The sequence below is a fragment of the Saccopteryx bilineata genome, chromosome 10 (genome assembly GCF_036850765.1).
Source record: "Saccopteryx bilineata isolate mSacBil1 chromosome 10, mSacBil1_pri_phased_curated, whole genome shotgun sequence".
NCBI classification, from domain to species: Eukaryota; Metazoa; Chordata; class Mammalia; order Chiroptera; family Emballonuridae; genus Saccopteryx; species Saccopteryx bilineata.
This window is the reverse complement of record NC_089499.1, coordinates 68,631,106-68,655,930: the sequence shown is the minus strand read 5'-3', so window position 1 is coordinate 68,655,930 and position 24,825 is coordinate 68,631,106. Positions and strand designations below refer to the sequence as shown.

The 24,825-nt window shown below is 44.4% G+C and overlaps 1 protein-coding gene across 3 annotated transcripts in view; it reads right to left on the bottom strand.

The window, feature by feature from the left end:
* Window positions 1-8,156: 8,156 nt before the first annotated feature.
* EOGT (EGF domain specific O-linked N-acetylglucosamine transferase) overlaps window positions 8,157-24,825 on the bottom strand; it is a 48,613-nt gene continuing 31,944 nt past the window's right edge. For all 3 annotated transcript variants that reach the window (XM_066245109.1, XM_066245108.1, XM_066245107.1), the window contains 4 exons: window positions 17,649-17,710; window positions 13,263-13,382; window positions 11,092-11,194; window positions 8,157-10,270 (listed from right to left, as the gene is read on the bottom strand). In XM_066245109.1, coding sequence (XP_066101206.1) covers window positions 10,124-10,270; window positions 11,092-11,194; window positions 13,263-13,382; window positions 17,649-17,710 — 432 coding nt within the window. In that variant the 3' untranslated portion in view covers window positions 8,157-10,123. The remainder of the gene's footprint in view (window positions 10,271-11,091; window positions 11,195-13,262; window positions 13,383-17,648; window positions 17,711-24,825) is intronic.

Sequence of the window (24,825 nt, the reverse complement as noted above, 5' to 3'; positions counted from 1 at the left end):
ATTACCTTTTGGACCTCCTCTCCTACTCCTCTGCCCCACAACTACTCCAGTGGCACTGGTTGCCTTGCCACTCCTCAAACATGCCAGGCATGCTCCTGCCTCAGGGCCTCTTCTCGTCCTCTTGTCTCACTGAATGCTCTCTGCCCAGTTATTGCATTGCTTCCTTCCTCACCAACTTCAAATCTTATCTCAAATACTGCCTTGGTGAGACTTCCCTGACCCACCACTTAAGCCTATCAAACTACCTCACCCCAAAGCTCTACATCCCTCATCCCTGCTTTAGTTCCTCCATGGCATGTATCAGCACCTCACACACAGCACATCTTACTTATTCATGTTGTTCGTTATCTGTCTCCTTCACCAGAATGCAAGCTCTGTGAGGGCAAGGACGTTCTCTCCTGTTCTTCTCACTACTGTATCCCCAGAACCTAGAACAGTGACTGGTACATAGTGTCGCTCAATCAACCTGTACTGAGTGAGCACGTGAGTGAATGAACAGAAGACTGCAGATGCGGAAACATAAGACCTGAGATCTTTGGGGAAGTCCCTTAAACAGCATCTGCTTTTCTTCAAAAGAAAAATGGAACATCAGAGAAATTGCGCTGTAAGGAGTGATACCGATAAATCTCTTCAAAAATTCAACAAGATCTTCAACCAGAGACAGAAAAATCTATCCTTGGAGACTCCAGAAGTTCCACACTAAATGCGAAGGTATGATTGAGCGAAAAATTGACTAAATATATAACCAACCCCGAAGGAAATAAGGAGGAAGAAACACTCCACCTTCCTCACTAACCTAAATAAGAGCTGCTTTCACTGGGAACTGATAGTATAGGAACTAAGGCGGGCATAGGGTGTGAATAGAACCAGACTGCAGCACAAAAGTCCAAACCAGGCTGTGGCACGGACATCCAAGCCGAGGAAAAACTGTGCTTGTGGCAACCCAGGCAATACAAGCTAACGCTCGTGCCAAATCCAAAGAAAGGCACTTGGGACAGCCATCCGCCCCGATCTCCTGGTCGGTGCGCACAGATAGTGGGCAAGAGATTCCTCTGAGCAGCCCAGGAGTGGGCGCCTGTGTTCCAGGACAGAGGGGCAGAGTCAGAGGCCTTTCTGTGGGCCAAAACCGGAGTCTTGAGGTCGCCCCTGCGCCCCAAAAAGCAGCACACAGGGAGTGAGCGGGAGCAAAATTCCCTACGCTCAAACTTTTCCGTGTGGGCGGGGCGCCTCACTTGGAGTGAGAGGCAGCTGGCAGGATATCCTGGTCAGCGAGCGCAGATAGTGGGTAAGAGATTATCCCGGGAGTGGGCGCCTGTGTTCCTGGACAGAGGGGCAGTCAGAGGTCTTTGTGTGGGCCGAAGCCCCGCCTGATTATACTAACGGCTCTGATTGAGCCTTACCCAGAGCCCTGTGCATAGTGGGAATAGAGTGGGGATTTGCCAGCTCTTTGAGCCTCTTACTTTCCAGGCAGAGGCAGCAGCAACCCCATAGCTGGATCATCAGGCTGCTAATTCAGGAAGGAAAGACTAGGAGAGAAACTCCAGGAATATGGACTCTCTCATTGGCAGAGCCTGCAAATGCTAATGAGCCTCGACTGCCAATGAGACTGAAGCACAATATAGGACATCGCCATAGAGACTTATCAACTGCAAATCTCTACCTAAGTGTGCCACAGGGGCAGAACCCAGGGTACAGAGTCACCGACCAGGAAGAGGGAGAGAAAAGAAAAAGCAAGAAGATAACCTCTCAAAATCAAGAAAAATCCACAGACTTTATAACCTATCCCATTTTATTATATTTGTTCGGTTGTTTCTCTTATTTTCTTCCTCTTCCAATTTGGTCATTTAACTCTCTGCCAGTCTTACTCTCTCCTCTCCTTGAACTACACTATCCATAAGTGTTACATCTCCCATTATCTTTTCTTTCTTCTTCCTTTCTCTCTATGAGGGTTGCACTCCAAAATCCTTAACTCTCTCTCTCTCCTTTTATTCTTTTTTCTTCTTTTTGTGTTTTCCTCTTTCTTTTTTTTCCTCTCCCTCTATATTAGTTTCTTCTTTTCTCCTTTACTTTTCTTCTCATTCAATCCTCAATCATGAACAAATTACTTTATCTGGGACTCAAATTTTTCTTTGTGGCGCTTTGGGGCGTTTTTACTTCGCTTTTTAAACTCACTAGCAGTGCTTCCAACCCTGGCTCTCCATTTTATCTAGTTCTTGCTCCACTAAATACAAGAGTAATTTTTAAATGTTTCCCCCCTTTTCCTGTTTCCCTCTTATTCCTCTCATCATATCTCTTTGTCAACCATCACCTAAAAGCAAATCATTTTATTCTTGACCCAAATTTTTTCCTTTTTTGCCCCTTTATAACTTCTCCCCAACTCAGGCCCTCCATAATAGGTAGTTTTTGTTCTATTTAGCACAATAAAATTCACAGTTCACCAGAAGATTTTCTCAAGAAGGAGGGGAGAGGAGAGGAGAGGAAAAGAAAAAGGGGGGGGTGGAATAATAATTTTTTTTATTATTTTTATTTTTTTAACATTTTATTCTTTATTAATTCTCATTAATACTATCAACAAAACCTCCCTCATCTGCCATTAAGGAAAAGGAAATCGAATATCATGATTACAAAAGACAGAAAGGTAGCACAGATAGATGAAAAATCTATGGAGAAAAAAATTAATATATTGGAAACCTTGGAGCTAAATGACAGAGAATTTAAATAGAAATCCTAAAAATAATCAGAGATATACAAGAAAACACAGAAATGCAATTTAGGGAGCTCAGAAAACAACTCAATGAACACAAAGAATATATTACCAAGGAAATTGAAACTGTAAAAACAAATCAAACACAGATGAAAAACTCAATTCACAAGCTGAAAAACGAGGTAACAAGCTTAGCTAAATAGAACAGGCCAGATAGAAGGTAGGATTAGTGAAATAGAAGACAAGCAACTTGAGGCACAACAGAGAGAAGAAAAAAGACACTCAAAAATTTAAAAAAATGAGAAAGCCCTACAGGAATTGTCTGACTTCATCAAAAATAATAACATAAGAATAATAGGTATATCAGAGGGAGAAGAGAGAGAAAATGGAATGGAGAACATATTCAAACAATAGATGAGAACTTCTCAAGCCTGTGGAAAGAACTAAAGCCTCAAATTCAAGAAGCAAACAGAACTCTGAGTTTTCTTAACCCCAACAAACCTACTCCAAGGCACATCATGATGAAATTGGCACAAACCAATGACACAGAAAAAATTTTCAAGGCAGCCAGGGAAAAGAAGAATACAACATATAAAGGAAGGCCCATTAGATTATCATCAGATTTCTCAACAGAAACTCTATAAGCTAGAAGAGAGTGGACCCCAATATTTAAAGTCCTGAAAGAGAGGAACTTTCAGCCATGAATACTATACCCATCTAAGCTATCCTTCAAATATGAAGGAGAAATAAAAACATTCATAAATACAGAAAGGATAAGGGAATTTATCATCAGAAAACTCCCACTCCAGGAATTACTAAAGGGGGTTTTCCAACTGGATACAAAGAACAAAACAAAACAAAACCACAAGTAAAAGCTCCATCAAGAACACAATAAAACCAAATTTAAACTGTGACAACAACAACAAAAAAGGAAGAGGACAGAGATTAACAGCAGCAAAGGACGATGGAATGCAAAAGTACTCACAAGATAGTGTACTACAATGAACAGGGTAGGAACCCTTTTCATTACTTAATGGTAATCACCCTTGAAAAAACTACCATAGAAGCACATGACTTAAAAAAGATAGCAACAGAGGAAAGATGTATGTAATACAACCAAACAAAAACAAAAGATAGAAAAACAAAAGAGAAGAATCAAACAAGACACAAAACTAACAGAAAGCAATGTATAAAATGGCAATAGGGAACTCACAAGTGTCAATAATTACACTAAATGTAATTAAACTCACCAATAAAAAGGCACAGAGTACCAGAATGGATTAAAAAAGAAAATCCAACTGTATGCTGCCTTCAAGAAACACATTTAAGCAACAAAGATAAAAACAAATTCAAAGTGAAAGGCTGGAAAAAAATACTCCAAGCAAATAACATCCAAAAAAAAAGCAGGCGGCCCTGGCTGGTTGGCTCAGCGGTAGAGCGTCGGCCTAGCGTGCGGAGGACCCGGGTTCGATTCCCGGCCAGGGCACACAGGAGAAGCGCCCATTTGCTTCTCCACCCCTCCGCCGCGCTTTCCTCTCTGTCTCTCTCTTCCCCTCCCGCAGCCAAGGCTCCTTTGGAGCAAAGATGGCCCGGGCGCTGGGGATGGCTCTGTGGCCTCTTCCTCAGGCGCTAGAGTGGCTCTGGTCGCAACATGGCGACGCCCAGGATGGGCAGAGCATCGCCCCCTGGTGGGCAGAGCGTCGCCCCTGGTGGGCGTGCCGGGTGGATCCCGGTCGGGCACATGCGGGAGTCTGTCTGACTGTCTCTCCCTGTTTCCAGCTTCAGAAAAGTGAAAAAAAAAAAAAAAAGCAGGCGTAGCAATACTCATATCTGATAATGCTGATTACAAGACAGCAAAAGTACTCAAAGACAAAAATGGTCATTTCATAATGATTAAGGGGATGCTGAAACAAGAAGACATAACAATTCTTAATATATATGCACAAAACCAAGGAGCACCAAAATATAAAAGACAGCTACTTATTGACCTTAAAACAAAAACTGACAAAAATACAATCATACTTGGAGACCTCAATACACTGCTGACAGCTCTAGATCAGTCATCCAAACAGAGAATCAACAAAGATATAGTGGCCTTAAACAAAACACTAGAGCACCTGGATATGATAGACATCTACAGGACATTTCATCCCAAAGTGAGAGTATGCATTTTTCTCCAGTGTACATGGATCATTCTCAAGAATTGACCATATGTTGGGCCACAAAAACAACATCAGCAAATTCAGAAAAATCGAAGTTGTACCAAGCATATTTTCTGATCATAAAGCCTTGAAACTAGAATTCAACTGCAAAAAAAGAGGAAAAAACCCCCACAAAAATGTGGAAACTAAACAACATACTTTTAAAAAATGAATGGGTCAAAGAAGAAATAAGTGCAGAAATCAAAAGATATATACAGACAAATGAAAATGACAATACGACATATCAGAATCTATGGGATGCAGCAAAAGCAGTGATAAGAGGGAAGTTCATATCACTTCAGGCCTATATGAACAAACAAGAGAGAGCCCAAGTGAACCACTTAACTTCACACCTTAAGGAACTAGAAAAAGAAGAACAAAGACAACCCAAAACCAGCCAAAGAAAGGAGACAATAAAAATCAGAGCAGAAATAAATGAAATAGAGAACAGAAAAACTATAGAAAAAATTAATAAAAGAAAGAGCTGGTTCTTTGAAAAGATCAACAAAATTGACAAACCCCTGGCAAGACTTACCAAGGAAAAAAGAGAAAGAATTCAAATAAACAAAATCCAAAATGAAAGAGGAAAAATCACCATGGACATCATAGATATACAAAGAATTATTGTAGAATACTATGAAAAACTTTATGCCACTAAATTCAACAATCTGGAAGAAATGGATAAATTCCTAGAACAATACAACCTTCCTAGACTGAGTCAAGAAGAAGCAGAAAGCCTAAATAGAATAATTAATAGAAAAGAAATAGAAAAAACTATTAAAAACCTCCCCAAAAATAAAAGTCCAGGCCCAGATGGTTATACTAGTGAATTCTATCAAACATTCAAAGACTTGGTTCCTATTCTACTCAAAGTCTTCCAAAAAATGGAAGAAGAAGCAATACTTCCAAACTCATTTTATGAGGCCAACAATGAAACATTTGAGAACGACCACGATCGCAACAAAAAAATAATAAAATATCCAGGAATAAACATAACAAAGAATGTACAGGACTTATATAATGAAAATTACAAACCATTGTTAAGGGAAATCAAAAAAGATACAATGAGATGAAAGACCATTCCTTGCTCTTGGATAGGAAGAATAAATATAATCAAGATGGCCATATTACCCAAAGCAATATACAAATTTAATCCAATTCCCATCAAAATTCCAATGACATTTTTTAAAGAAATGGAACAAAAAATCATCAGATTTATATAGAAGTATAAAAAAAACCCGAATAGGCCCTGGCCGGTTGGCTCAGTGGTAGAGCGTCGGCCTGGCGTGCGGGGGACCCGTGTTCGATCCTCGGCCAGGGCACATAGGAGAAGCGCCCATATGCTTCTCCACGCCCCCCTCCTTCCTCTCTGTCTCTCTCTTCCCCTCCCGCAGCCAAGGCTCCATTGGAGCAAGGATGGCCCGGGCGCTGGGGATGGCTCCTTGGCCTCTGCCCCAGGCACTAGAGTGGCTCTGGTCGCGACAGAGCGACGCCCCAGAGGGGCAGAACACTGCCCCCTGGTGGGCAGAGCGTCGCCCCTGGTGGGCGTGCTGGGTGGATCCCGGTCGGGCGCATGTGGGAGTCTGTCTGACTGTCTCTCCCCGTTTCCGGCTTCAGAAAAATACAAAAAGAAGAAGAAGAAGAAGAAGAAGAAAAAAAAAAACCCGAATAGCCAAAACAATCCTAAAGAAAAAGAACGAAGCTGGGGGCATTACAATACCTGACTTCAAACTATATTATATAGGCCACGACAATCAAAACAGCATGGTATTGGCAGAACCAATGGAACAGAATAGAAAGTCCAGAAATAAAACCATATATATATGGTCAAATAATTTTTGATAAAGGGGCCAACAACACACAATGGAGAAAAGAAGGCCTCTTCAACAAATGGTGCTGGGAAAACTGGAAAGCCACATGCAAAAGAATGAAACTCGACTACAGTTTGTCCCCTTGTAAAAAAATTAATTCAAAATGGATCAAAGACCTAAATATAAGACCTGAAACAAAAAAGTACATAGAAGAAGACATAGGTTCTAAACTCATGGACCTCGGTTTTAAAGAGCATTTTATGAATTTGACTCCAAAGGCAAGGGAAGTGAAGGCAAAAATAAATGAATGGGACTACATCAGACTAAGAAGTTTTTGCTCAGCAAGAGAAACTGACAACAAAATAAACAGACAGCCAACTAAATGGGAAATGATATTTTCAAACAATAGCTCAGATAAGGCCCTAATATCCAAAATATACAAAGAACTCATAAAACTCAACAACAAACAAACAATGCAATAAAATATGGGAAGAGGACATGAACAGACACTTCTCCCAGGAAGAAATACAAATGGCCAACAGTTATATGAAAAGATGCTCATCTTCATTAGTTATTAGAGAAATGCAAATCAAAACTGCAATGAGATACCACCTCACACCTGTTAGATTAGCTATTATTAACAAGACAGGTAATAGCAAATGTTGGAGAGGCTGCGGAGAAAAAGGAACCCTCATACACTGTTGGTGGGAATGTAAAGTAGTACAACCATTATGGAAGAAAGTATGGTGGTTCCTCAAAAAACTGAAAATAGAACTACCTTATTAAATAGCAATCCCTCTACTGGGTATATACTCCCAAAACTCAGAAACACTGATATGTAAAGACACATGTAGCCCCATGTTCATTGCAGCATTGTTCACAGTGGCCAAGACATGGAAACAACTGAAAAGCCCTTCAATAGAAGACTGGATAAAGAAGATGTGGCACATATACACTATGGAATACTACTCAGCCATAAGAAATGATGACATCGGATCATTTACAACAAAATGGTGGGATCTTGCTAACATTATACAAAATGAAATAAGTAAATCAGAAAAAACCAAGAACTGCATTATTCCATATGTAGGTGGGACATAAAAACGAGACTAAGAAACATTGATAAGAATTGTGTGGTTACGGAGGGGGGGGCAGATAGAGGAAAAGGGGGAGGGGGAAGGGCACAGAGAACTAGATAGAGGGTGACGGAGGACAATCTGACTTTGGGCGATGGGTACGCAACATAATTGATTGACAAGATAACCTGGACATGTTTTCTTTGAACATATGTACCCTGATTTATTGATGTCACCCTAGTAAAATTAATAAAAAAAAAAAGAAAGAAAAGAAAAATGGAAACAGTGGTTCTTATGTCATTTTTTTTTAAGGATTATGCAATACATTTGTGAAAGCATCATATAATAAACTGCTAAATAAATGTAAGGTGTAAATTTTATTTAAACTGAATTCCTCATCAAAGAGCTACTTAATTTTTATAATCTAGAGTTGACACATTGCCACAAAGTAAGCATATAACATTCAGACACAGAAAACTTGAAAGTGGCCTGGTATTCCAATAAAATATAGAAAATTTTATTCCAAAGCCATACCACCAATGTAGAAACTATGAAATGCATTCTTAATAATAAGACAATAAAAAGAGCAGTCTTTACATGGTAAATTTTATAACATTGGAAGACTTATTTTGCTTTTGCTACCATAAAAGTCTGATAAAAGTTAATTTCATAAAAGGTCAAATGTACTTTTGTTTATATAAAACTTATTCTCTCCTTAAATGCAAAATACCACTCATGTATGAGTAGCCAGTAAATAGAATCACATTTCCACATACTTCTTGAAATGAGGTAAGATAATTTTTTCAGATGTTTATCTCTCTAAAAGTGCAACACCACCTCTACATTCCTTTCACGGGAGTGCTTTTCCCGGGGGACCCAGGATTCTGCGCAAAGAACAGCAATACCACCCGTTTAAGAACTCATGTGCTCTAATTATTTCTACACAATTTCAAGATCCAAATCAAAGCTATTTCTATATCAATGTGCTATTTTATTTTTAGCTATTTTAATAAATGTCCCTAAACTCTAGAAGACTGTTCATAATCCTTTAACACAGCACACTTATTCTATAAAGGTTCAGATAATAAATATTTTAGGTTTCTCGGGTCACTGCTCTGTTACATTTTTTTTAATAACTCAAATGTATAGAAACAAATTCTTAGCTCTGCCGCAATCTAAATTGTAAAGTAAACTTTAAAAAATAGAAGTCACTAGTCTCTATATTAGACTAATCAACTGTTAATAAAATGTAAACATCACGTTTTGCAGTAAAATAAACCTATAGTTTTTTACTGCAAAACAGAAAGTTGATAAGCAGTAAGAAATAAATCCCATTCCACAAGAGGGATGCATTTCAAATATGCTTTTCAAATGGCACTTTCTTATGGTCTCTTTCTCATTTTAAATTGGATGACGCACAGGTGTCTTTTTATAGGGAAATGCACTCTTCATGCAGCTCACCGGAAGTCTACAGACTGGAGTCCCTCCATGCTGACAAGCGCACGCACACACGCTGCAGCTGAGCATGCACGCTGGGGAGCATGGCTGACACAGAAATGCTCTCCGCAGCTAAGCAGCCCATGCAAACCAGCTAGAAGGTGCACACAACAGTCCTAAAGAATGGTCTAATGTGTTCTTATCATATGTAACACATTTTGAGAAAACATGATTTGCATGTTAAATGTGTGAATATAAATGAATACAGCAGCATGGTTCATTCAGGCTTTTGATGGCTACAACCCACAGTCGACTGAGAGAGAGCAGAAAATGCAGTGGGAGTTAGTCTGGACTTCGACAGAGCAAAACTGACCTGTTGTAACACTGCTTAATCTAGATCTAGAACTTGGTGCCAAAGCTTGATACTGAGAATTACAACCAGGGGTGGGCGTGTTTTCCTTTCCTACCACAAACAGTGTAATGAATAAATTATGGCAAATAAAAGCCATTGTGAATTTACTGAAACATATAAACTAGTTGAAAGCTTCTAGAATTAACAATCTCATGGTATTGTATAAAAACACTTACCAACTCTAAAGCTAAGAAGTTGAGTATTTTGGTATCCCTAAGAAGAAAGCTCAATTACTCAGCAATCCCATGCCCAATTTTGAACTACAAAAAGTAAAGTTTTCAGTGCAAAAAGTATCTTGATAAATAGCAATAACACAAAAATCACTTGAAACAGTATAAAACCCATAAGTATCACCCTGAAGGCATGTTTCGGTATAAAAGAGATAATCTGGGACTAAGAAACACCAGTTGTTCTGCTGGCTGAACTGGCAGTAGGTGCTGGAAAGTTCAAACACCCTCTTTCTGCAAACAGACTCAGCACATTCACAACTCATCATGTTTTCTTTTAAATGGCCACTTTGGGTGTTGTGACACATGATCTGCAGCCTGAAGGACAAGGTACATAAATTCTTCTACATCAAAAGAGTAGTTGGTAAACTTCGGATGCTCCCCCAGAGTTGGGTGGTGGCCCTGCAGAAAGAAACCAAAATACACACCTGTAAGTAACTGAGGACAAAAAACTATTTTACTTTGGACAAGCAATTATCCTGATTCATGCTCTACCTCGGTGGTCAGCAAATTTTCTTAAATTTTTATTTATTGGTTTTCATAGAGAGAGGAAGGGAGAGAGACAGAGACAAAGAAACATCGATTTGTTTCTCCATTCATTTGTGCCGTCACTGGTTGATTCTTGTGTGTCCTGACCAAGTAAGTATTGAACCTGCAACCCTGGCATGTTGGAACAATGCTCTAACCAACTGAGCTACACAGCCAGGGCCTGGAGGTCAGCAAACTTTTTTTCACAAAAGTCCAAGGACACGTATTTTCAGCTCTGTGGACCACACAGTCTGTGTCACAATTACCCAGTTCTGCCACTGAAGGGCAAAGCAGCCACAGATAACACACAAACAGGGAGCACAACTGTGTCCCAATAAAACTTGATTTATGAAAACTAAATACAAAAACAAACAAAAAAATAATAAGTAAATAAATAAAAAAAAAAGAGAATTAAAAATAAAAACAGGTGGTGGGACAGATTGGGCCTGCTGGTCTACAGTTTGTTTATCCTTCCTATACATAATTTAATAGACCCTTCTAGGCCCAAATTTCATGAAGTCTTATTAACATTACAGATAGAGTGGATCATTTCCTTCTTCCTCCCACTTGCAGATAGAACAACTCGCTATTCCAGAGAACAATTCATCTTTGAAGGCCAATAAGTATTTTCACATTAACATCTAGACAGTTTAACTAAAGAGCAAGGCGAGGGGAGTGCCACCCTGAAGCTTCACCTTGTCTTGAGGGAAGACTTTGTTCTGTCTTCGCCAAGTGATGTAGAACAGGCCTCGGAGCCTGGCCAGGTCCAGGTAGCAGCGCTCATCTCCACAGTTGTACCTGAAGGTCCAAGGGCACCCACACGTGAGACTTTTGTCTGCAGTTTCCCCAATCCACAGCGCCCTGGGGGAAACTGCACTTTACAAATGGGTTCTTGCAGAAGGTGTGTGAACAGTAGACAAGGTTAGAGGAGAGCACAGGGTGGGCAGAGCAGGTCTACAGCTGTGTGTACATGAAACAGAGTTTATTCTTGTGTCTATATTAATTGTATTATTTCCATACAAACAACTATAAACCTACTTTGCCCACTCTGTGTTTTTAAAATATTCTCACACCTAGATTACCTTAACTTGCAAAAACAGAATGGAATGGAGACTGACCTTAATCAACGGGGTGACTGAGAATCTGGTATTTTCTCATAATACCTGTATTTGCACATATGGAAGTAGATCTGGGGTCGGTAACACCTCCAAGGTCAGATCTAGTGAAGCAAAACTGAACCCAGGCCTGATCAAGCAGTGGCACAATGGAGAGGATCAGATTGGGACAGAGAGGACCCAGGTTTGAAATACTGAGGTTTGCCGGCTTGAGCGCAAGCTCTCCCGCTTGAGTGCAGAATCATAGACATGACCCCATGGTCGCTGGCTTGAAGCCCAAGGTCGCTGGCTTGAGCCCAAGGTTGCTGGCTTGAACAAGGGGTCACTCACTCTGCTCTAGCCCCCCGGTCAAGGCACGTATGAGAAAGCAATCTCAACATCTAAGGTGCTCCAAAGAAGGATTGATACTTCTCATCTCTCCCTTTCTGTCTGTCTGTCCCTATCTGTCCCTCTCTCTGTCTCTATCACAAAAATAAAAATAAAAAACTGAACCCAGGCCTCCTGAACCCCAGGCCTAAGCTTTCTCAATTACACTTCTTTACTTCCCCCTTCCTTCCATCTTTCCCTCCCTCCCTCGCTATCTTTAACAGAAATGAAGACTTGAGACAGAATCTACAATTATGGCTATTTGTCTAACATGTATGTTCTTAAATGTTTTTGCATAATGCGAAAGTTCATGACGATGTTTTTCTAAACAATCTTCTGTTTAAATAGTCAAGTCATTGTTACAGTGGAACCATAAAATCAAGATGTTTGGCTGCAAAGGGGGAGCCTGGTAACGTGGTGTGTCGGAGCTAAAGGCACACAGGCACGGTGAGGATTATGGGGAGAGAGGTCGTGTCTCCATTGCCTGTTGAGTGGGAGGAGCCCCAGGGCTGTCTCGGTCCCCCTGGTGCTCTGGTTCCACGTGTGAATCAGTGAGCACGGGGCGGAGTGGTCGGCCAGCATCTAGAGAAGCTCTGCTCTTCTGAGACACACAGTCTCTCCTACTCTCACTTTTTAAAAACTGTGGTAGAAAACACGTTACATAAAATTTTACATCTTAACCAGTATTAGTGACCAGTTCGGGAGTGGCAAGTATGCTGTGCAGTCAATCTCCAGAACTTCTCATCTTGGAAACCTACACTGTGTACTCATTAACACTAACTCCTCCTACGAATGTGGCCACTCTAGGGACCTCATATAAGTGAAATCACACGGTATTTGTCTTTTTGTGTCTGGCTTATTTCAATTCACATAATGTCCTCACGGTCCATCCGTGGGTAGCAGGTGACAGACAGGATTTTCTTCCTTGTCAAGGCTGAATAATATTCCACTGTGTGTACCAACCACGTGTTGTTTATCCGTTCACCCCTGATGGACATTTGGGATGCTTCCACATTCTGGCTGTTGCAATGGCTGCTGTGAACATGGGTGAGCAGCACACAGCTTCTCTTTGAACACAGGGGTCACGCCGAGTGCGTGCGGGAGTTGCTCAGTGCGAGAGGCGCACAGGCAAGAGCCCAAGTGAGAACCCAGTCTCCCGTCTCCCGCCGAGACACTGGAGGGGGCGGGGTGGGCTCGCTATGTGAACTGAGAGGCTGAACACTGCACACATTTACCTTTAGTTCTTTTTTCTTTCCAGATGCCTATATGATGTGACTTCCCTGGAATGACTAAATATTAAGCCTTTTGTCGCTCTAGTGATGAAGTCTCAGCATGCATCGAGCATTACGTGCTGCCTCCATGTAAAACTGCCCCCAGATACTTACAGTTCAAATACAGCGGCCCAGTCTGGAAGGAAAAGTAAATGGGTAAGACCAGCTCCATGCATGCCAATAAATATGTCCGTGTTGTGGGTGATCCTCAGCTGATCTAAAAACCCAAGCTCCCTGGGAACACAGAACGACAAAGGGTGGATGGAGAGAAGAGAGACAGGATTATGCTGAGATGAGCTCATGATTCACAATAACGATATTTATACAAATATCTTTCATGATTTAAATTACTAACATTCCACCATGATTTTTTTATTTTTGCTCATTTCAAGCCTACTCCAGTATTTACTAACTTAATGAGTCAATAATGTATTATTTTTCTACATAAACTCACTTTTTTCTTTTTCTTTTTTTGACAGAGAGAGAGAGGGCTAGACAGGGACAGACAGACAGGAAAGGAGAGATGAGAAGCATCACTCATTAGTTTTTCGTTGCATGTGCGACACCTTAGTTGTTCATTGATTGCTTTCTCATATGTGCCTTGACCGCGGGCCTTCAGCAGACCGCGTAACCCCTTGCTCGAGCCAGCGACCTTGGATCCAAGCTGGTGAGCTTTTTGCTCAAGCCAGAGGAGCCCACGCTCAAACCAGATGAGCCCGTGCTCAAGCTGGCAACCTTGGGGCCTCGAACCTGGGTCAGCCGCATCCCAGTCCGACGCTCTATCTACTGCGCCACTGCCTGGTCAGGCTAAACTCACTTTTTAAAAAAACAAATGCATTAATTTTAGACTGAAACTTTTATAGTTGTTCTAAATGGAAAACCAGTAACACATGGCATAAATAAAACTGTGAAAATAGATATAATCAAACTAAAAAGTATACTGTATTTTTCGCTCCATAAGACGTGCCTGACTATAAAACACACCTAGGGTTTTAAGGAAAAAAATAAGAAAATATTCTGAACCAAATGCTGTGTTAAAATATTTGACAAAAAATACCATATTTTTTGCTCCATAAGATGCACTCCCCTCCCCAAAGTAAAGGGGAAAATACCTGTGTGTCTTATGGAGGGAAAAATATGGTAATTTAAATGTAGGTAGACATTATTGCAACGCAAAGCTCTAAGCCTGACACCTGCTTTTTCTTTATGAAAAAGTGAAATTAAGCAAGGACTGAAAAGATATTATGGTATATTAGCACCAAAGTGAAAACTATTTCCTTAATATGATAAAGTGATATTTAGAAATAGAAAATTAGCCCTGGCTGGTTGGCTCAGTGGTAGAGCGTCGGCCTGGCGTGCGGAAGTCCCGGATTCGATTCCCGGCCAGGGCACACAGGAGAAGCGCCCATCTGCTTCTCCACCCCTCCCCCTCTTCCTCCTCTCTGTTTCTCTCCTCCCCTCCTGCAGCCAAGGCTCCATTGGAGCATAGATGGCCCGGGCACTGGGGATGGCTCCATGGCCTCTGCCTCAGGTGCTAGAGTGGCTCTGGTCGCAACAGAGCAACGCCCCAGAGGGGCAGAGCATTGCCCCCTGGTGGGCATGCCGGGTGGATCCCGGTCGGGCGCATGCGGGAGTCTGACTACCTCCCCGTTTCCAGCTTCAGAAAAATACAAAAAAATAAAAATTAAAAAATAATAATAATAAAATAAAACTCTGAAAAAAAATAGAAAATTAATTCCTCCTAGTGTGAGTTGACTTATTCAGTGCTATCTGAATAACTAAAATTATCTTGATACCACCTAGCATTTTCTTGACTTTGCAACAAACTAATCCACAATTTTAAGAAGGTTAGCACTGTAAAAATGTCCTTTGAATTCAAGACACTGAATGCTGGAGACTCTGAGTCAAAGGCAGTGCCCATGAAGCTCACTGACGTGAGTCTGAGAAGAATGCTGGTGCAGGGATAACACTCGGAAAAAAACATAATGGAATTAAACCCCCAGTCCTTCTTACCCAAGAAAAATAAACAAACAAAATTATCTTGAATCTACTAAGGGAAAGCAAATTTCCTCTTAATCAGCTTCTTCTCTTTAGAGAGCTTTCTCTCACACTAGGACAAAACCCTGCACCCACAGGGAAGGGAAGGCAACAGCACCAAAGTCTCGCAAGAGGTACGCGTGCCTCGGTTGGCCTAGGAATGCCAGCTGATGCCAGGGGAAGGGCCGGCAGTCGCCCCAGTGAATGTACCACAGAATCGCCAGTTATGAGAAACACCTGTGGCCCAGGCCACGCCAATGGCCTCAGACCCTGCTATCATGACCCTCAGACTGGCAAGGTCTGAATTTACTGTCACCTTCCTTCATCTGGGAAACTCAGTCAACACCAGAGCCTCGAGGTGTCCCACCACCACCGTCTGTCAGCCTGAAGCCTGGCTCCGTCCTGCCTGCCATGTTTTCTCCACGTGACAATGAGGGTGGTCATCAGGTCACCAGGGAAATTTGTAAAACGGGAATAGCTTTGCCAACCTCACACGACTGTCAGAGGAGTGAGATGGGATAAACAGCACATCTCCACTTTGGTTGCTGCTCTTCACAAGTTGACTCATTTGTGTTCAGTCTCGGCATCCTCGAGACAAGAGCCGTGCCCACCCTGTGCTGGGATTCCCGGGACCAGCTCGCGGGAGGAAACCCAGTAACATTTGTGTGGAAGAACGAAGGCGTGATGAGTGAGGTGCAACACTGTTGAGTTTAAACCTGTCTCTATTACCACCCTTATGCTGGTAAGTGTATACTTGCTCTTTTTAACACAGAAGCTATTGGTGTGTTCAGTCTGGAAAACAAGCCCATGGATGCAGGGACAGGGTGGGAAGAACCCGCCCGTCCGGCCAGGCGCACACCCGGCTCTCCAGCCCTGCTGTTCTCGCATCAGCAGGGGTAGCCACCCGGCTCTCCAGCCCTGCTGTTCTCACATCAGCAGGGGTAGCCACCCGGCTCTCCAGCCCTGCTGTTCTCACATCAGCAGGGGTACCCACCCGGCTCTCCAGCCCTGCTGTTCTCGCATCAGCAGGGGTAGCCACCCGGCTCTCCAGCCCTGCTGTTCTCACATCAGCAGGGGTAGCCACCCGGCTCTCCAGCACTGCTGTTCTCACATCAGCAGGGGTAGCCACCCGGCTCTCCAGCCCTGCTGTTCTCACATCAGCAGGGGTAGCCACCCGGCTCTCCAGCCCTGCTGTTCTCACATCAGCAGGGGTAGCCACCCGGCTCTCCAGCACTGCTGTTCTCACATCAGCAGGGGTAGCCACCCGGCTCTCCAGCCCTGCTGTTCTCACATCAGCAGGGGTAGCCACCCGGCTCTCCAGCACTGCTGTTCTCACATCAGCAGGGGTAGCCAGACAGTGATAGGTACAGGCCATCTTTCGAAGCCTTTTACATGTATCAGACTTCTAAAAGTAATGCAAATGCTAAAGATTTCTAAAATGTTCATATTATTCTTTGACCCTCAAATTATTCATCTATAACTCATTTTAGGTCAAGAATGGAAACCCAGCAGCTAGCAGGGCACATGAGGCCTACAACATTTTTATTTTTTAATTCAGAATTAGTTGCCAGCTTTAAAAAAAATCAGAAATTTCAAGTGAAAATTTGGACTCATCATATATTTCTCTGAGAAATTAGACAGTAAGCTAGTAAGCTGCATCAGGCCTAGAACAGCTAGAAAGCAAGCTCTGCTGGGCCCAGGTCTTCACCCACCACCTCACTGACTGACAGTGCTTGCTTGTGCCTTCCGAGTCTGAAGTGCCAACAACTCCAATTTGAAAAATCCTTTTTTCAAAAAAAATTCAGTGAGGAAGGGAGGCAGAGACAGATTCCTGTATGCACCCTGATTGGGATCCACCCAGCAAGCCCACTAGAAGGCGACGCTCTGCCCACCTGGGCCATTGCTCCATTGCTCAACAACTGAGCTCTTTTTAGTGCCTGAGGCAGAGGCCATGGAACCATTCTCAGCACCCAGGGCAACTCACTCCAATCAAGCCATGGCTACAGGAGGAGAGGAGAGACAGAGAGGAAGAGAGAGAGAAGGAGAGAAAGAGGAAGAAAGAGAGAGAAGGAGGGAGAGTGAGAGAAAAGTTGGAGCAAAAAAGGGAGGGTGGAGAAGCAGATGAGTACTTCTCCTGTGTGCCCTGACCAGGAATCAAACCTGGGACTTCCACATGTCAGGCCAACGCTCTACCACTGAGCCAACCGGCCAGAGACTTTTAATTTTTTAATTTTTTTTAAATTTTATTTTAATGAGAGAAGAATGGAGAGAGAGACAGAGACAGGAACATGGATCTGTCCCTTATGTACCCTGACTGGGAATCGAACCCACCACCTTTGTGCTTTAGGATGATGCTCTAGCCAACTGAGCCATCCAGGCAGGGCAAAAAATCCTTTCTATCCCCCATTAACTTGTCCACACAAAAAGATGACAGCCTCTGCCCAAGGGTAGCTGATTACTTACTTATACTTGTAATTGACAATCTGGACTTCAAATGTAGATACTGTTTTCAGTGCCTTTAGGAGCTGGGAAAACAAGAGAAACATTTAACATTGCTTTTCCTTCTCTTTACTTTTACTTTTCTTTGAGTCCTTACATTTCTCATTTTTAATGTGAAATAATTTTCATGTATTAAGTATCCTTCAGGTCTATTGTTCTAATCCTTAACTGAGTTCAAATGTCGGCTCCACCTTTTGGACACACTCCCTCCCTGAAACTCCACTGCACTGGTTTGTGGGGAGGTGGAGAGGGGGAAGCGCAGAAGGCAAAGTGCTCGGGACAGGAGCTCACTACGGGTTAACTGTTTTATTACCATTTGCTAGTTACTCCCTCAAGTTTCAACATGCATTTTCTGGGCACTTACTTTGTTCCAGACATTAAGAATTTTCTTTCTATCCATTATTTCACTTCAGACAAAACACTAGCACTTTGCACTTCATCCTCTGAGAATATTAAATTCTTGGCAGAAAAACATTTTCAACATTTGTACACAGAAAAACAATTATTCTTTTAGCAAACAGACAGTAAAAGCGAATTGATCCATTATTAAAATCATAGGCATGGCTCTCTATGTCGCTCAGAATTAGGCCACCTTAGCCCAAGGCTGAGGCGTCCCACTCTTCAGAGCCGAGGCCCGTGCCTGTGGCATCCAGGATGCGCATGCTCATGGTTACATCACATGGTGGGTCATGCACTTCAGCTGTGCTGGTGTTTCTCAGCGCATAAAGTATCTATCACTTACTCCTCATACAAGTCCTACAAAGGAGGTATTACCATTAAGGCATTTTGTAAGTGATACCTCAGAGACTCAGAGAAGTTAAATCACTTTCCCAAGGCTGTAACTGCAAAGCCCACGGGCCCTTCACCGTATTTAACAAGACCCAGAACCAAAGTTCAAACCTTGGATATGCTGTTCATGGTCACAACTGTGCACCCTTAACTGTCCCCCATGGAACCGATCAGAGGGCCAGATGGGACCAGAACCTGAACACCAGAACCTTTCAGAATCTAAGGTCTGTTTTCCAGAAAGAGCCGGTGCTGAAGCTCCTTAAAAATCCCACTCTCAGAGCCCTGAATCAGAGAGAGAGGTTTGAGCCTCTCTTGCCAGATCCTGGCTCTGGACTCACATAGAGCCTTTTCTTCTCTGCACAACCAACGCCAGAGCACTGACTCCCATGTGTTGGGGCAGCCGTTCTCGGTGACAGTCCAACCTTGTAATCACCCCCAGGCCCTGGGGCCCACAGACGTGGCCCTGGAGGGGACCTGAGTGGCCACTTGGAGGCTCTGTCTGCTTCTCCGTGCTACTTTTTTAAAAAAATTTAAGTGAGAGGCAAGGAGGCAGACAGACAAACTCCTGCATGCACCCCGACCAGAATCCACCCAGCAAGGCCCCTACCGGGCGATGCTCTGCCTATCTGGGGCTGCTGCTCTGTTGCTCAGCAACCAAGCTGTTTTAGCACCTGAAGTGAGGCCATGGAGCCATCCTCAGTGCCTGGGGCCAACTTGCTCCAATTGAGCCATGGCTGTTGGAGGGGAAGAAAGAGAGAGAAAGAAGCAAGATGGGGAGGGGTGGAGAAGCAGATGGGCACTTCTCCCATGTGCTCTGACCGGAAATCGAACCAGGGACCATGCTACTTTCTAAGAGCCTTGTCAGGACTGTGGATCATAGGCCCACCTGGGGAGCTGTCAGTTGTCGTCCCCTGGTCTCGGACATGCCATCCCTAGGTATCAGACATGTTTGTCTACAAGAGCCCTCAACCTGTTTCATGTACACGTGGGTCTGGTCTGTGCAGATTTAAGGCTTGGCATGCTGGCCTCTTCTGCAGGCAGAGGTGGTGTCCTGTGCCCGGCAGGCCTGCTCAGCAGCTGTGGGAGTCATGCCACAGTCCTGGACAGCAGCCAAAGTCAAGGTCAGTCTCCCACCTCCAGCCATAGCTCTGCAATCAGTTCAGACACCAGGGCCCCATATGAATTATCTTAAAAGTGAAAAGTCATTAACCTTTAACCTAAACTACCAGTATATTTGATATCTTTTATCAATGTATAATTTAATATTGTTTCATAGTAACACATCATCTTTTTGATCAAGTCAAACTTTGGATATGCTGAAAGTTTGTTTGACAAACTTCCCAGGGTCCAGGTTTTAAAAGACTTTTTCTTAGCCTGGAAATGGCTTTGGGTTATTCCTCTCAAAGATTTGTCCTCACCCTGGCCAGATAGATTAGTTGGTTAGAGCATCATCCCAATACCCAAAGTTGGTGGGTTCAATCCCTGGTCAGGGCACATACAGGAACAGACTGATGTTTCTGTCTCTCTCCCTTCCTCTCTCTCTAAAATCAATAGATAAATTCTTTAATAAAAGCCTGACCTGTGATTGCAGAGTGGATAAAGCGTTGACCTAAAATGCTGAGGTTGCTGGTTTGAGGACCCAGGATTGACCAGTCAAGACATATACAGGAGGCAACTACGAGTTGATGCTTCCTGCTCCTCTCCCCTCTCTCAAAAATGAATAAATAAAACCTTTCAAAAAGAAAGATTTGTTCTTTGTCACCCTATAAAAGAACAATTTTAAACTAATTTGACTTATTTGTTATACTAAAATTAAATGGGAAAATTTGTCAAATAAAGACATAATTCTAGTTGCCATCTTAAATAAATTAAATATGATTGTAATATATGTTCAAATTTCATTGTCAATTGAATACTGAAGGCATGACACAGAGGCAAATGAAGTATTCACTTATGAGATGCTGTGGGAAGCCACCAGGCAGGGACACAACAGAAAGCGGAGTGCCGGCGCACTGGGCCAGGCACCTGCCTTGGCCTGTCCTCGGCCCCTGTCCTCAGGCCCTGCCCTGGGCACATCATGGCTGTGGTGGTGCCAAGGCCAGGTCAGGTGCCCCAGCTCCACTGCAGATGCTGAAGAGGCAAGGCGGCCCACAGCAGCCCCAGGATCCGCCAAGGGTGCCATCCCAGGCCAGTGGAAGCAGATACCTGGTAATGGGACTTTATAAACGGGCCCCGATACGGGCCCACGGAGCACCACCCACCTTTCCTGACGGGCTGTGAGGTCCGCAGCGTGCAGAGACAACAAGCTGCAGGGCTCACCTCCACACTCACTTACCAACATCAGTCAAGACCCAGGGAGGTGCCAGCTGGAGGACACACCAGCCACGGGCAAGACCCAGGGATCCTGCCAGAAAGGGCTACCCTTCAGGCCACAGCAACATACATATGTAGATAAGAGGGCCATTGGCAGTGACAATGTCCTCACCAGCTGGAAAGGGTGGGGAAGGAACTCCCCACAAATAAACTCACCTGGTGCCACAGCTGGTTGCTAATGACCAGGAAGGGCATGGCCCTGGGGCGCAAGATTCTATTGGCCCCACACTCCCCACAGGGAACCATGGGTGACACTGCTGTGGGAAAGAGACTCATAGACTTTCTTGCTGACACTGGAGCTACATTTTCTGTCCTAAACACCAGACAAGGACCTTCTCCTCTAAAACCATGGCTATCAGAGTTGTATGTGTGAGGAGGGAGAACCTCCACACACCTTCCTTCAGCTGCTCTAACATCACGTTGGGGAAACATCTAAACACAGCTGTCTGTGTATGCCAGAATGCCCTAGTCCCCTGTTACCATGAGATCCAGAACAAAATTAAATGCCCAGTGACTTTGTCACCACAGAGAGTCAACATCAGCGCATTCTCAGTTCAAGACCACACCCTCCAAGCTATACGATTCTGGTCTACAGTCGAAGACAAGCCTCAACCAAAACTCCCTGAACAAATTCTACAGAAGAGCGATGCTTGGGCCAAAAGGCCAGGAAGAGCCGAGACGCTGACCCAGTAATAGAACTTTGTCTGGGTACTAAAACTTCAGAGTTGAAAAAATATAATTTGGAGAGGCATCAAAAGAAGGTATGAAGCCTCAGACAGCTGCCTTTTTTTTTTTTTTTTTTTTTTGTATTTTTCTGAAGCTGGAAATGGGGAGAGACAGTCAGACTCTCACATGCGCCTGACCGGGATCCACCCAGCCCGCCCCCCAGGGGGCGTCGCTCTGCAGCGACCAGAGCCACTCTAGCGCCTGGGGCAGAGGCCAAGGAGCCATCCCCAGCGCCAGGGCCATCTTTGCTCCAATGGAGCCTCAGCTGCGGGAGGGGAAGAGACAGAGAGGAAGAAGAGGGGGAGGGGTGGAGAAGCAGATGGGCGCTTCTCCTGTGTGGCCTGGCCGGGAATCGAACCCGGGACTTCTGCACACCAGGCAGACGCTCTACCACTGGGCCAACCGGCCAGGGCGATAGCTGCCTTTTTTTAAATGCCACTTAATCCACCTTGCCAATCTCCCTATAACACTCCCAGCCTGCCAGTGCGAAGCCAACACCTAGATCACGGTCCAAAGGACATGAGAGCCATTAACCAAACTGTACAGGACAAACAACCGGTGACTCCAGACCCCTTTACTTTGATCACAGCTTGATTTGGAGACCTTCACTGTTTATAGTTCTGGACTTAAAAGTTGCCTTTTACTGTATATCCCTTAATCCTGAGTCCCAAGAACTATCCGCCTTTGAATGGGACACTCTAAAAATTAACGTGAGCCAACAGGATTGCTGGATGGTGCTCCCACAAGGCAGAGCCAAGGAAAGTTGGAAAAGAGGTGAGGCCCTCAGAAATTACGTTTCCTGGAGGCTTTGTTCTACAGGAAAGACTGGAAAGATGAATATGTCAAGAAATCAACTTTGGCAATGTAAGTCAAAGAGTGATAAAGAGCTTTATTCAAGTTTTCTTGGCCCAACTGGATATTGCTCTCATATTATCTTTTAAGTAGAAAACAAGAAAATGACCCTATTTTCCCCTTGGCAGCCTGGTATAGAGAGGAGGTTAGGGCAAGGAAGAGAGGGGTATCAAGATGGTTCCAGCAGGATTCCAAGATGGCGATGAAGTAGGCAAACGTTCCAACTGCCCCCTCCCAGGACCAAATTGGATTACAACTGAATTTAAGAACAATCACCTTGAAAAGCCAACTTTGGACTCAACAAGAGGAGTCTATAGCCAAGAATCACAGGAGAAGCCACACCGAGACTGGTAGGAAGGGCGGAGACGTGGAAAGGCTGCCCACTCCCAGGAGCGAGTGGTGGCTGAGGATCCGGAGGGACTCTTACTGTGGAAAGGGTCACCCTGAGAGGTGTGGGTCCTCAGCCCCAGGCCAAAAGCCCCAGAGCCTAGAAGTGGTGCCCACACAGCATTTGGCAGTGAAAAAAGCTGGGTTTCTGTCTGCGAGAAAGAAATGAAGCTCTCAGAGCCGCAGGCTTCATCTTAAAAGGCCAGCACAGAAAATCTTGTTCCCAGCCACTTACCCAGGGCTCCGATGGAGGGACAGCTGAGGGGACTAGAATTGTGTGAGGAGAGTATAAAGTTGGAGGCCCAGGGAGAGACACTGTGGGGGACAGTCACCAGAACCCCTGTGCTGAGTCATTCTCCAGTACTGGACGCGAACTGTCCAATCTGAGCAGCATCAGCCTGGGGAAAAGCAACTGCTCCGCCCTCAGGCGCCTCTCCTGCTCCTCATGCAGATGGGGTCGTTCTGAGATCCAGGAAGCAGGGGACACGTCACTGACTCAGTTTTCTGGTGTTGAGGCTGGATATTTCCCCCACACTCCTGAGTCTAAGACTAGTAATTCCACCTCACGGGAGACCCAGTAGAAACTGTCTGGAGTGCGGGCACACCACACCTCTGGGTCTCAGAGGATACACCCACCAGACACCTGGGGCAACATCCTATTAATGTCTGTAAAAAAAAGTCTGGACAGACTGACATCTAGGGCCAAGGAATAGAGCCACACTCACAGCCCTTCCTAATCCCTGAACTGCCAGAGGCTAGACTCTACCAGACGTATTTTCAGTGGTTGAGCCAAACAAGCAACCAGCAGACAGAGGCTGCAGGAGGCGGGACTCAGGGAACCTTGGCCTTTTAAGTGAACCTTCTCCCAGGCCCAGTTTGGGTAAAAGCCAGCCTAGGTGTGCAGCTTGGTATTTCCATGTACACCTGGGCCCAGCAGAGGCAGCCACAAACTCTGGATTGCTTGTAGCTCCAAGAAGGTTGCTGAAGGCCAGTTATGAGCAGTGTCTCCCAATGGTCTATACTGGATTCCTGCCAGGGAGGCCCACAGATGGCACATCCAGTGGTCAGCTGCGGAGAGCATTGGTTCAGGACCTAACACCCTTGCTAGAGTGGTATCCTAAGGAAAAGCACCTCACACCAGGCCCAGCTGAGTCGAGTTCCACTCTCTGTGATCAGCACCGGCACAGCAGCTCATAAGCATTGGATAGGGTGAGGCTTCACAGTCAGCCTGCCTGGGTGCTAGATATCCTGTCCTGTTGGGCTAGATTCCACAGGGAGAAGAGAGAGAGGCTTAGAGCATGAACATTTAAAGTGTGGGTCCCTGTGAGCCTATTGCTGGATCTGGTAGAGGGGCTCAGCCACTTTCTGGGGGGCACAGTCAGCCCCAGGAAAGGATTCTCTCAGTCTTTCGCTCTGAGACCAGGGTCTCAACCAGCTTTAAGAATGTCTGCAGAGGGGATTGTCAGTCCCACTCGATTTGAACTTGCTGCTCACCTTGTTGAGGATAAAAAAAATTTGAGTATCCATCAGTGGCTGAGAGATGAGGCTCTGGAGTAGGGGCGACATTCCCCGTACTGAGCTCCTCACCAAGAGACCCCTGAAGTAGAGGGTCCCACTAACATTGTATTCAAAACCTCAGCTGCCCCAACCCAACAAGCTAGCAACCTGTAGAGGGGTTGGTTGGGTGAGGCCAGTCTGAGCCCACACTACAGTCTTTCTACACAAGACTCTGTGGGGAGAACAGGCAGCTGCAAGAGGAGGAGGAGCTTGGGGCTTTTAGGGAGTTACTGTCATCTCTAAGCGGGAGGAAACTGATCCTTATACACAGTTTGGCCCCTCCCACACTACCCAGGCACAGAAAACACAGACACAAACAATGAAAAGAGCAGTAGCTGCAGACAGGTAGCCCACCGCAGGTTACAAACAACAGCTGACAGCAACCCAAGAAGATCTAGAGCCAACACAACTGGCAGTGGATGGCGACAGCACCAACCCTAGACTCAGCTACCTACAC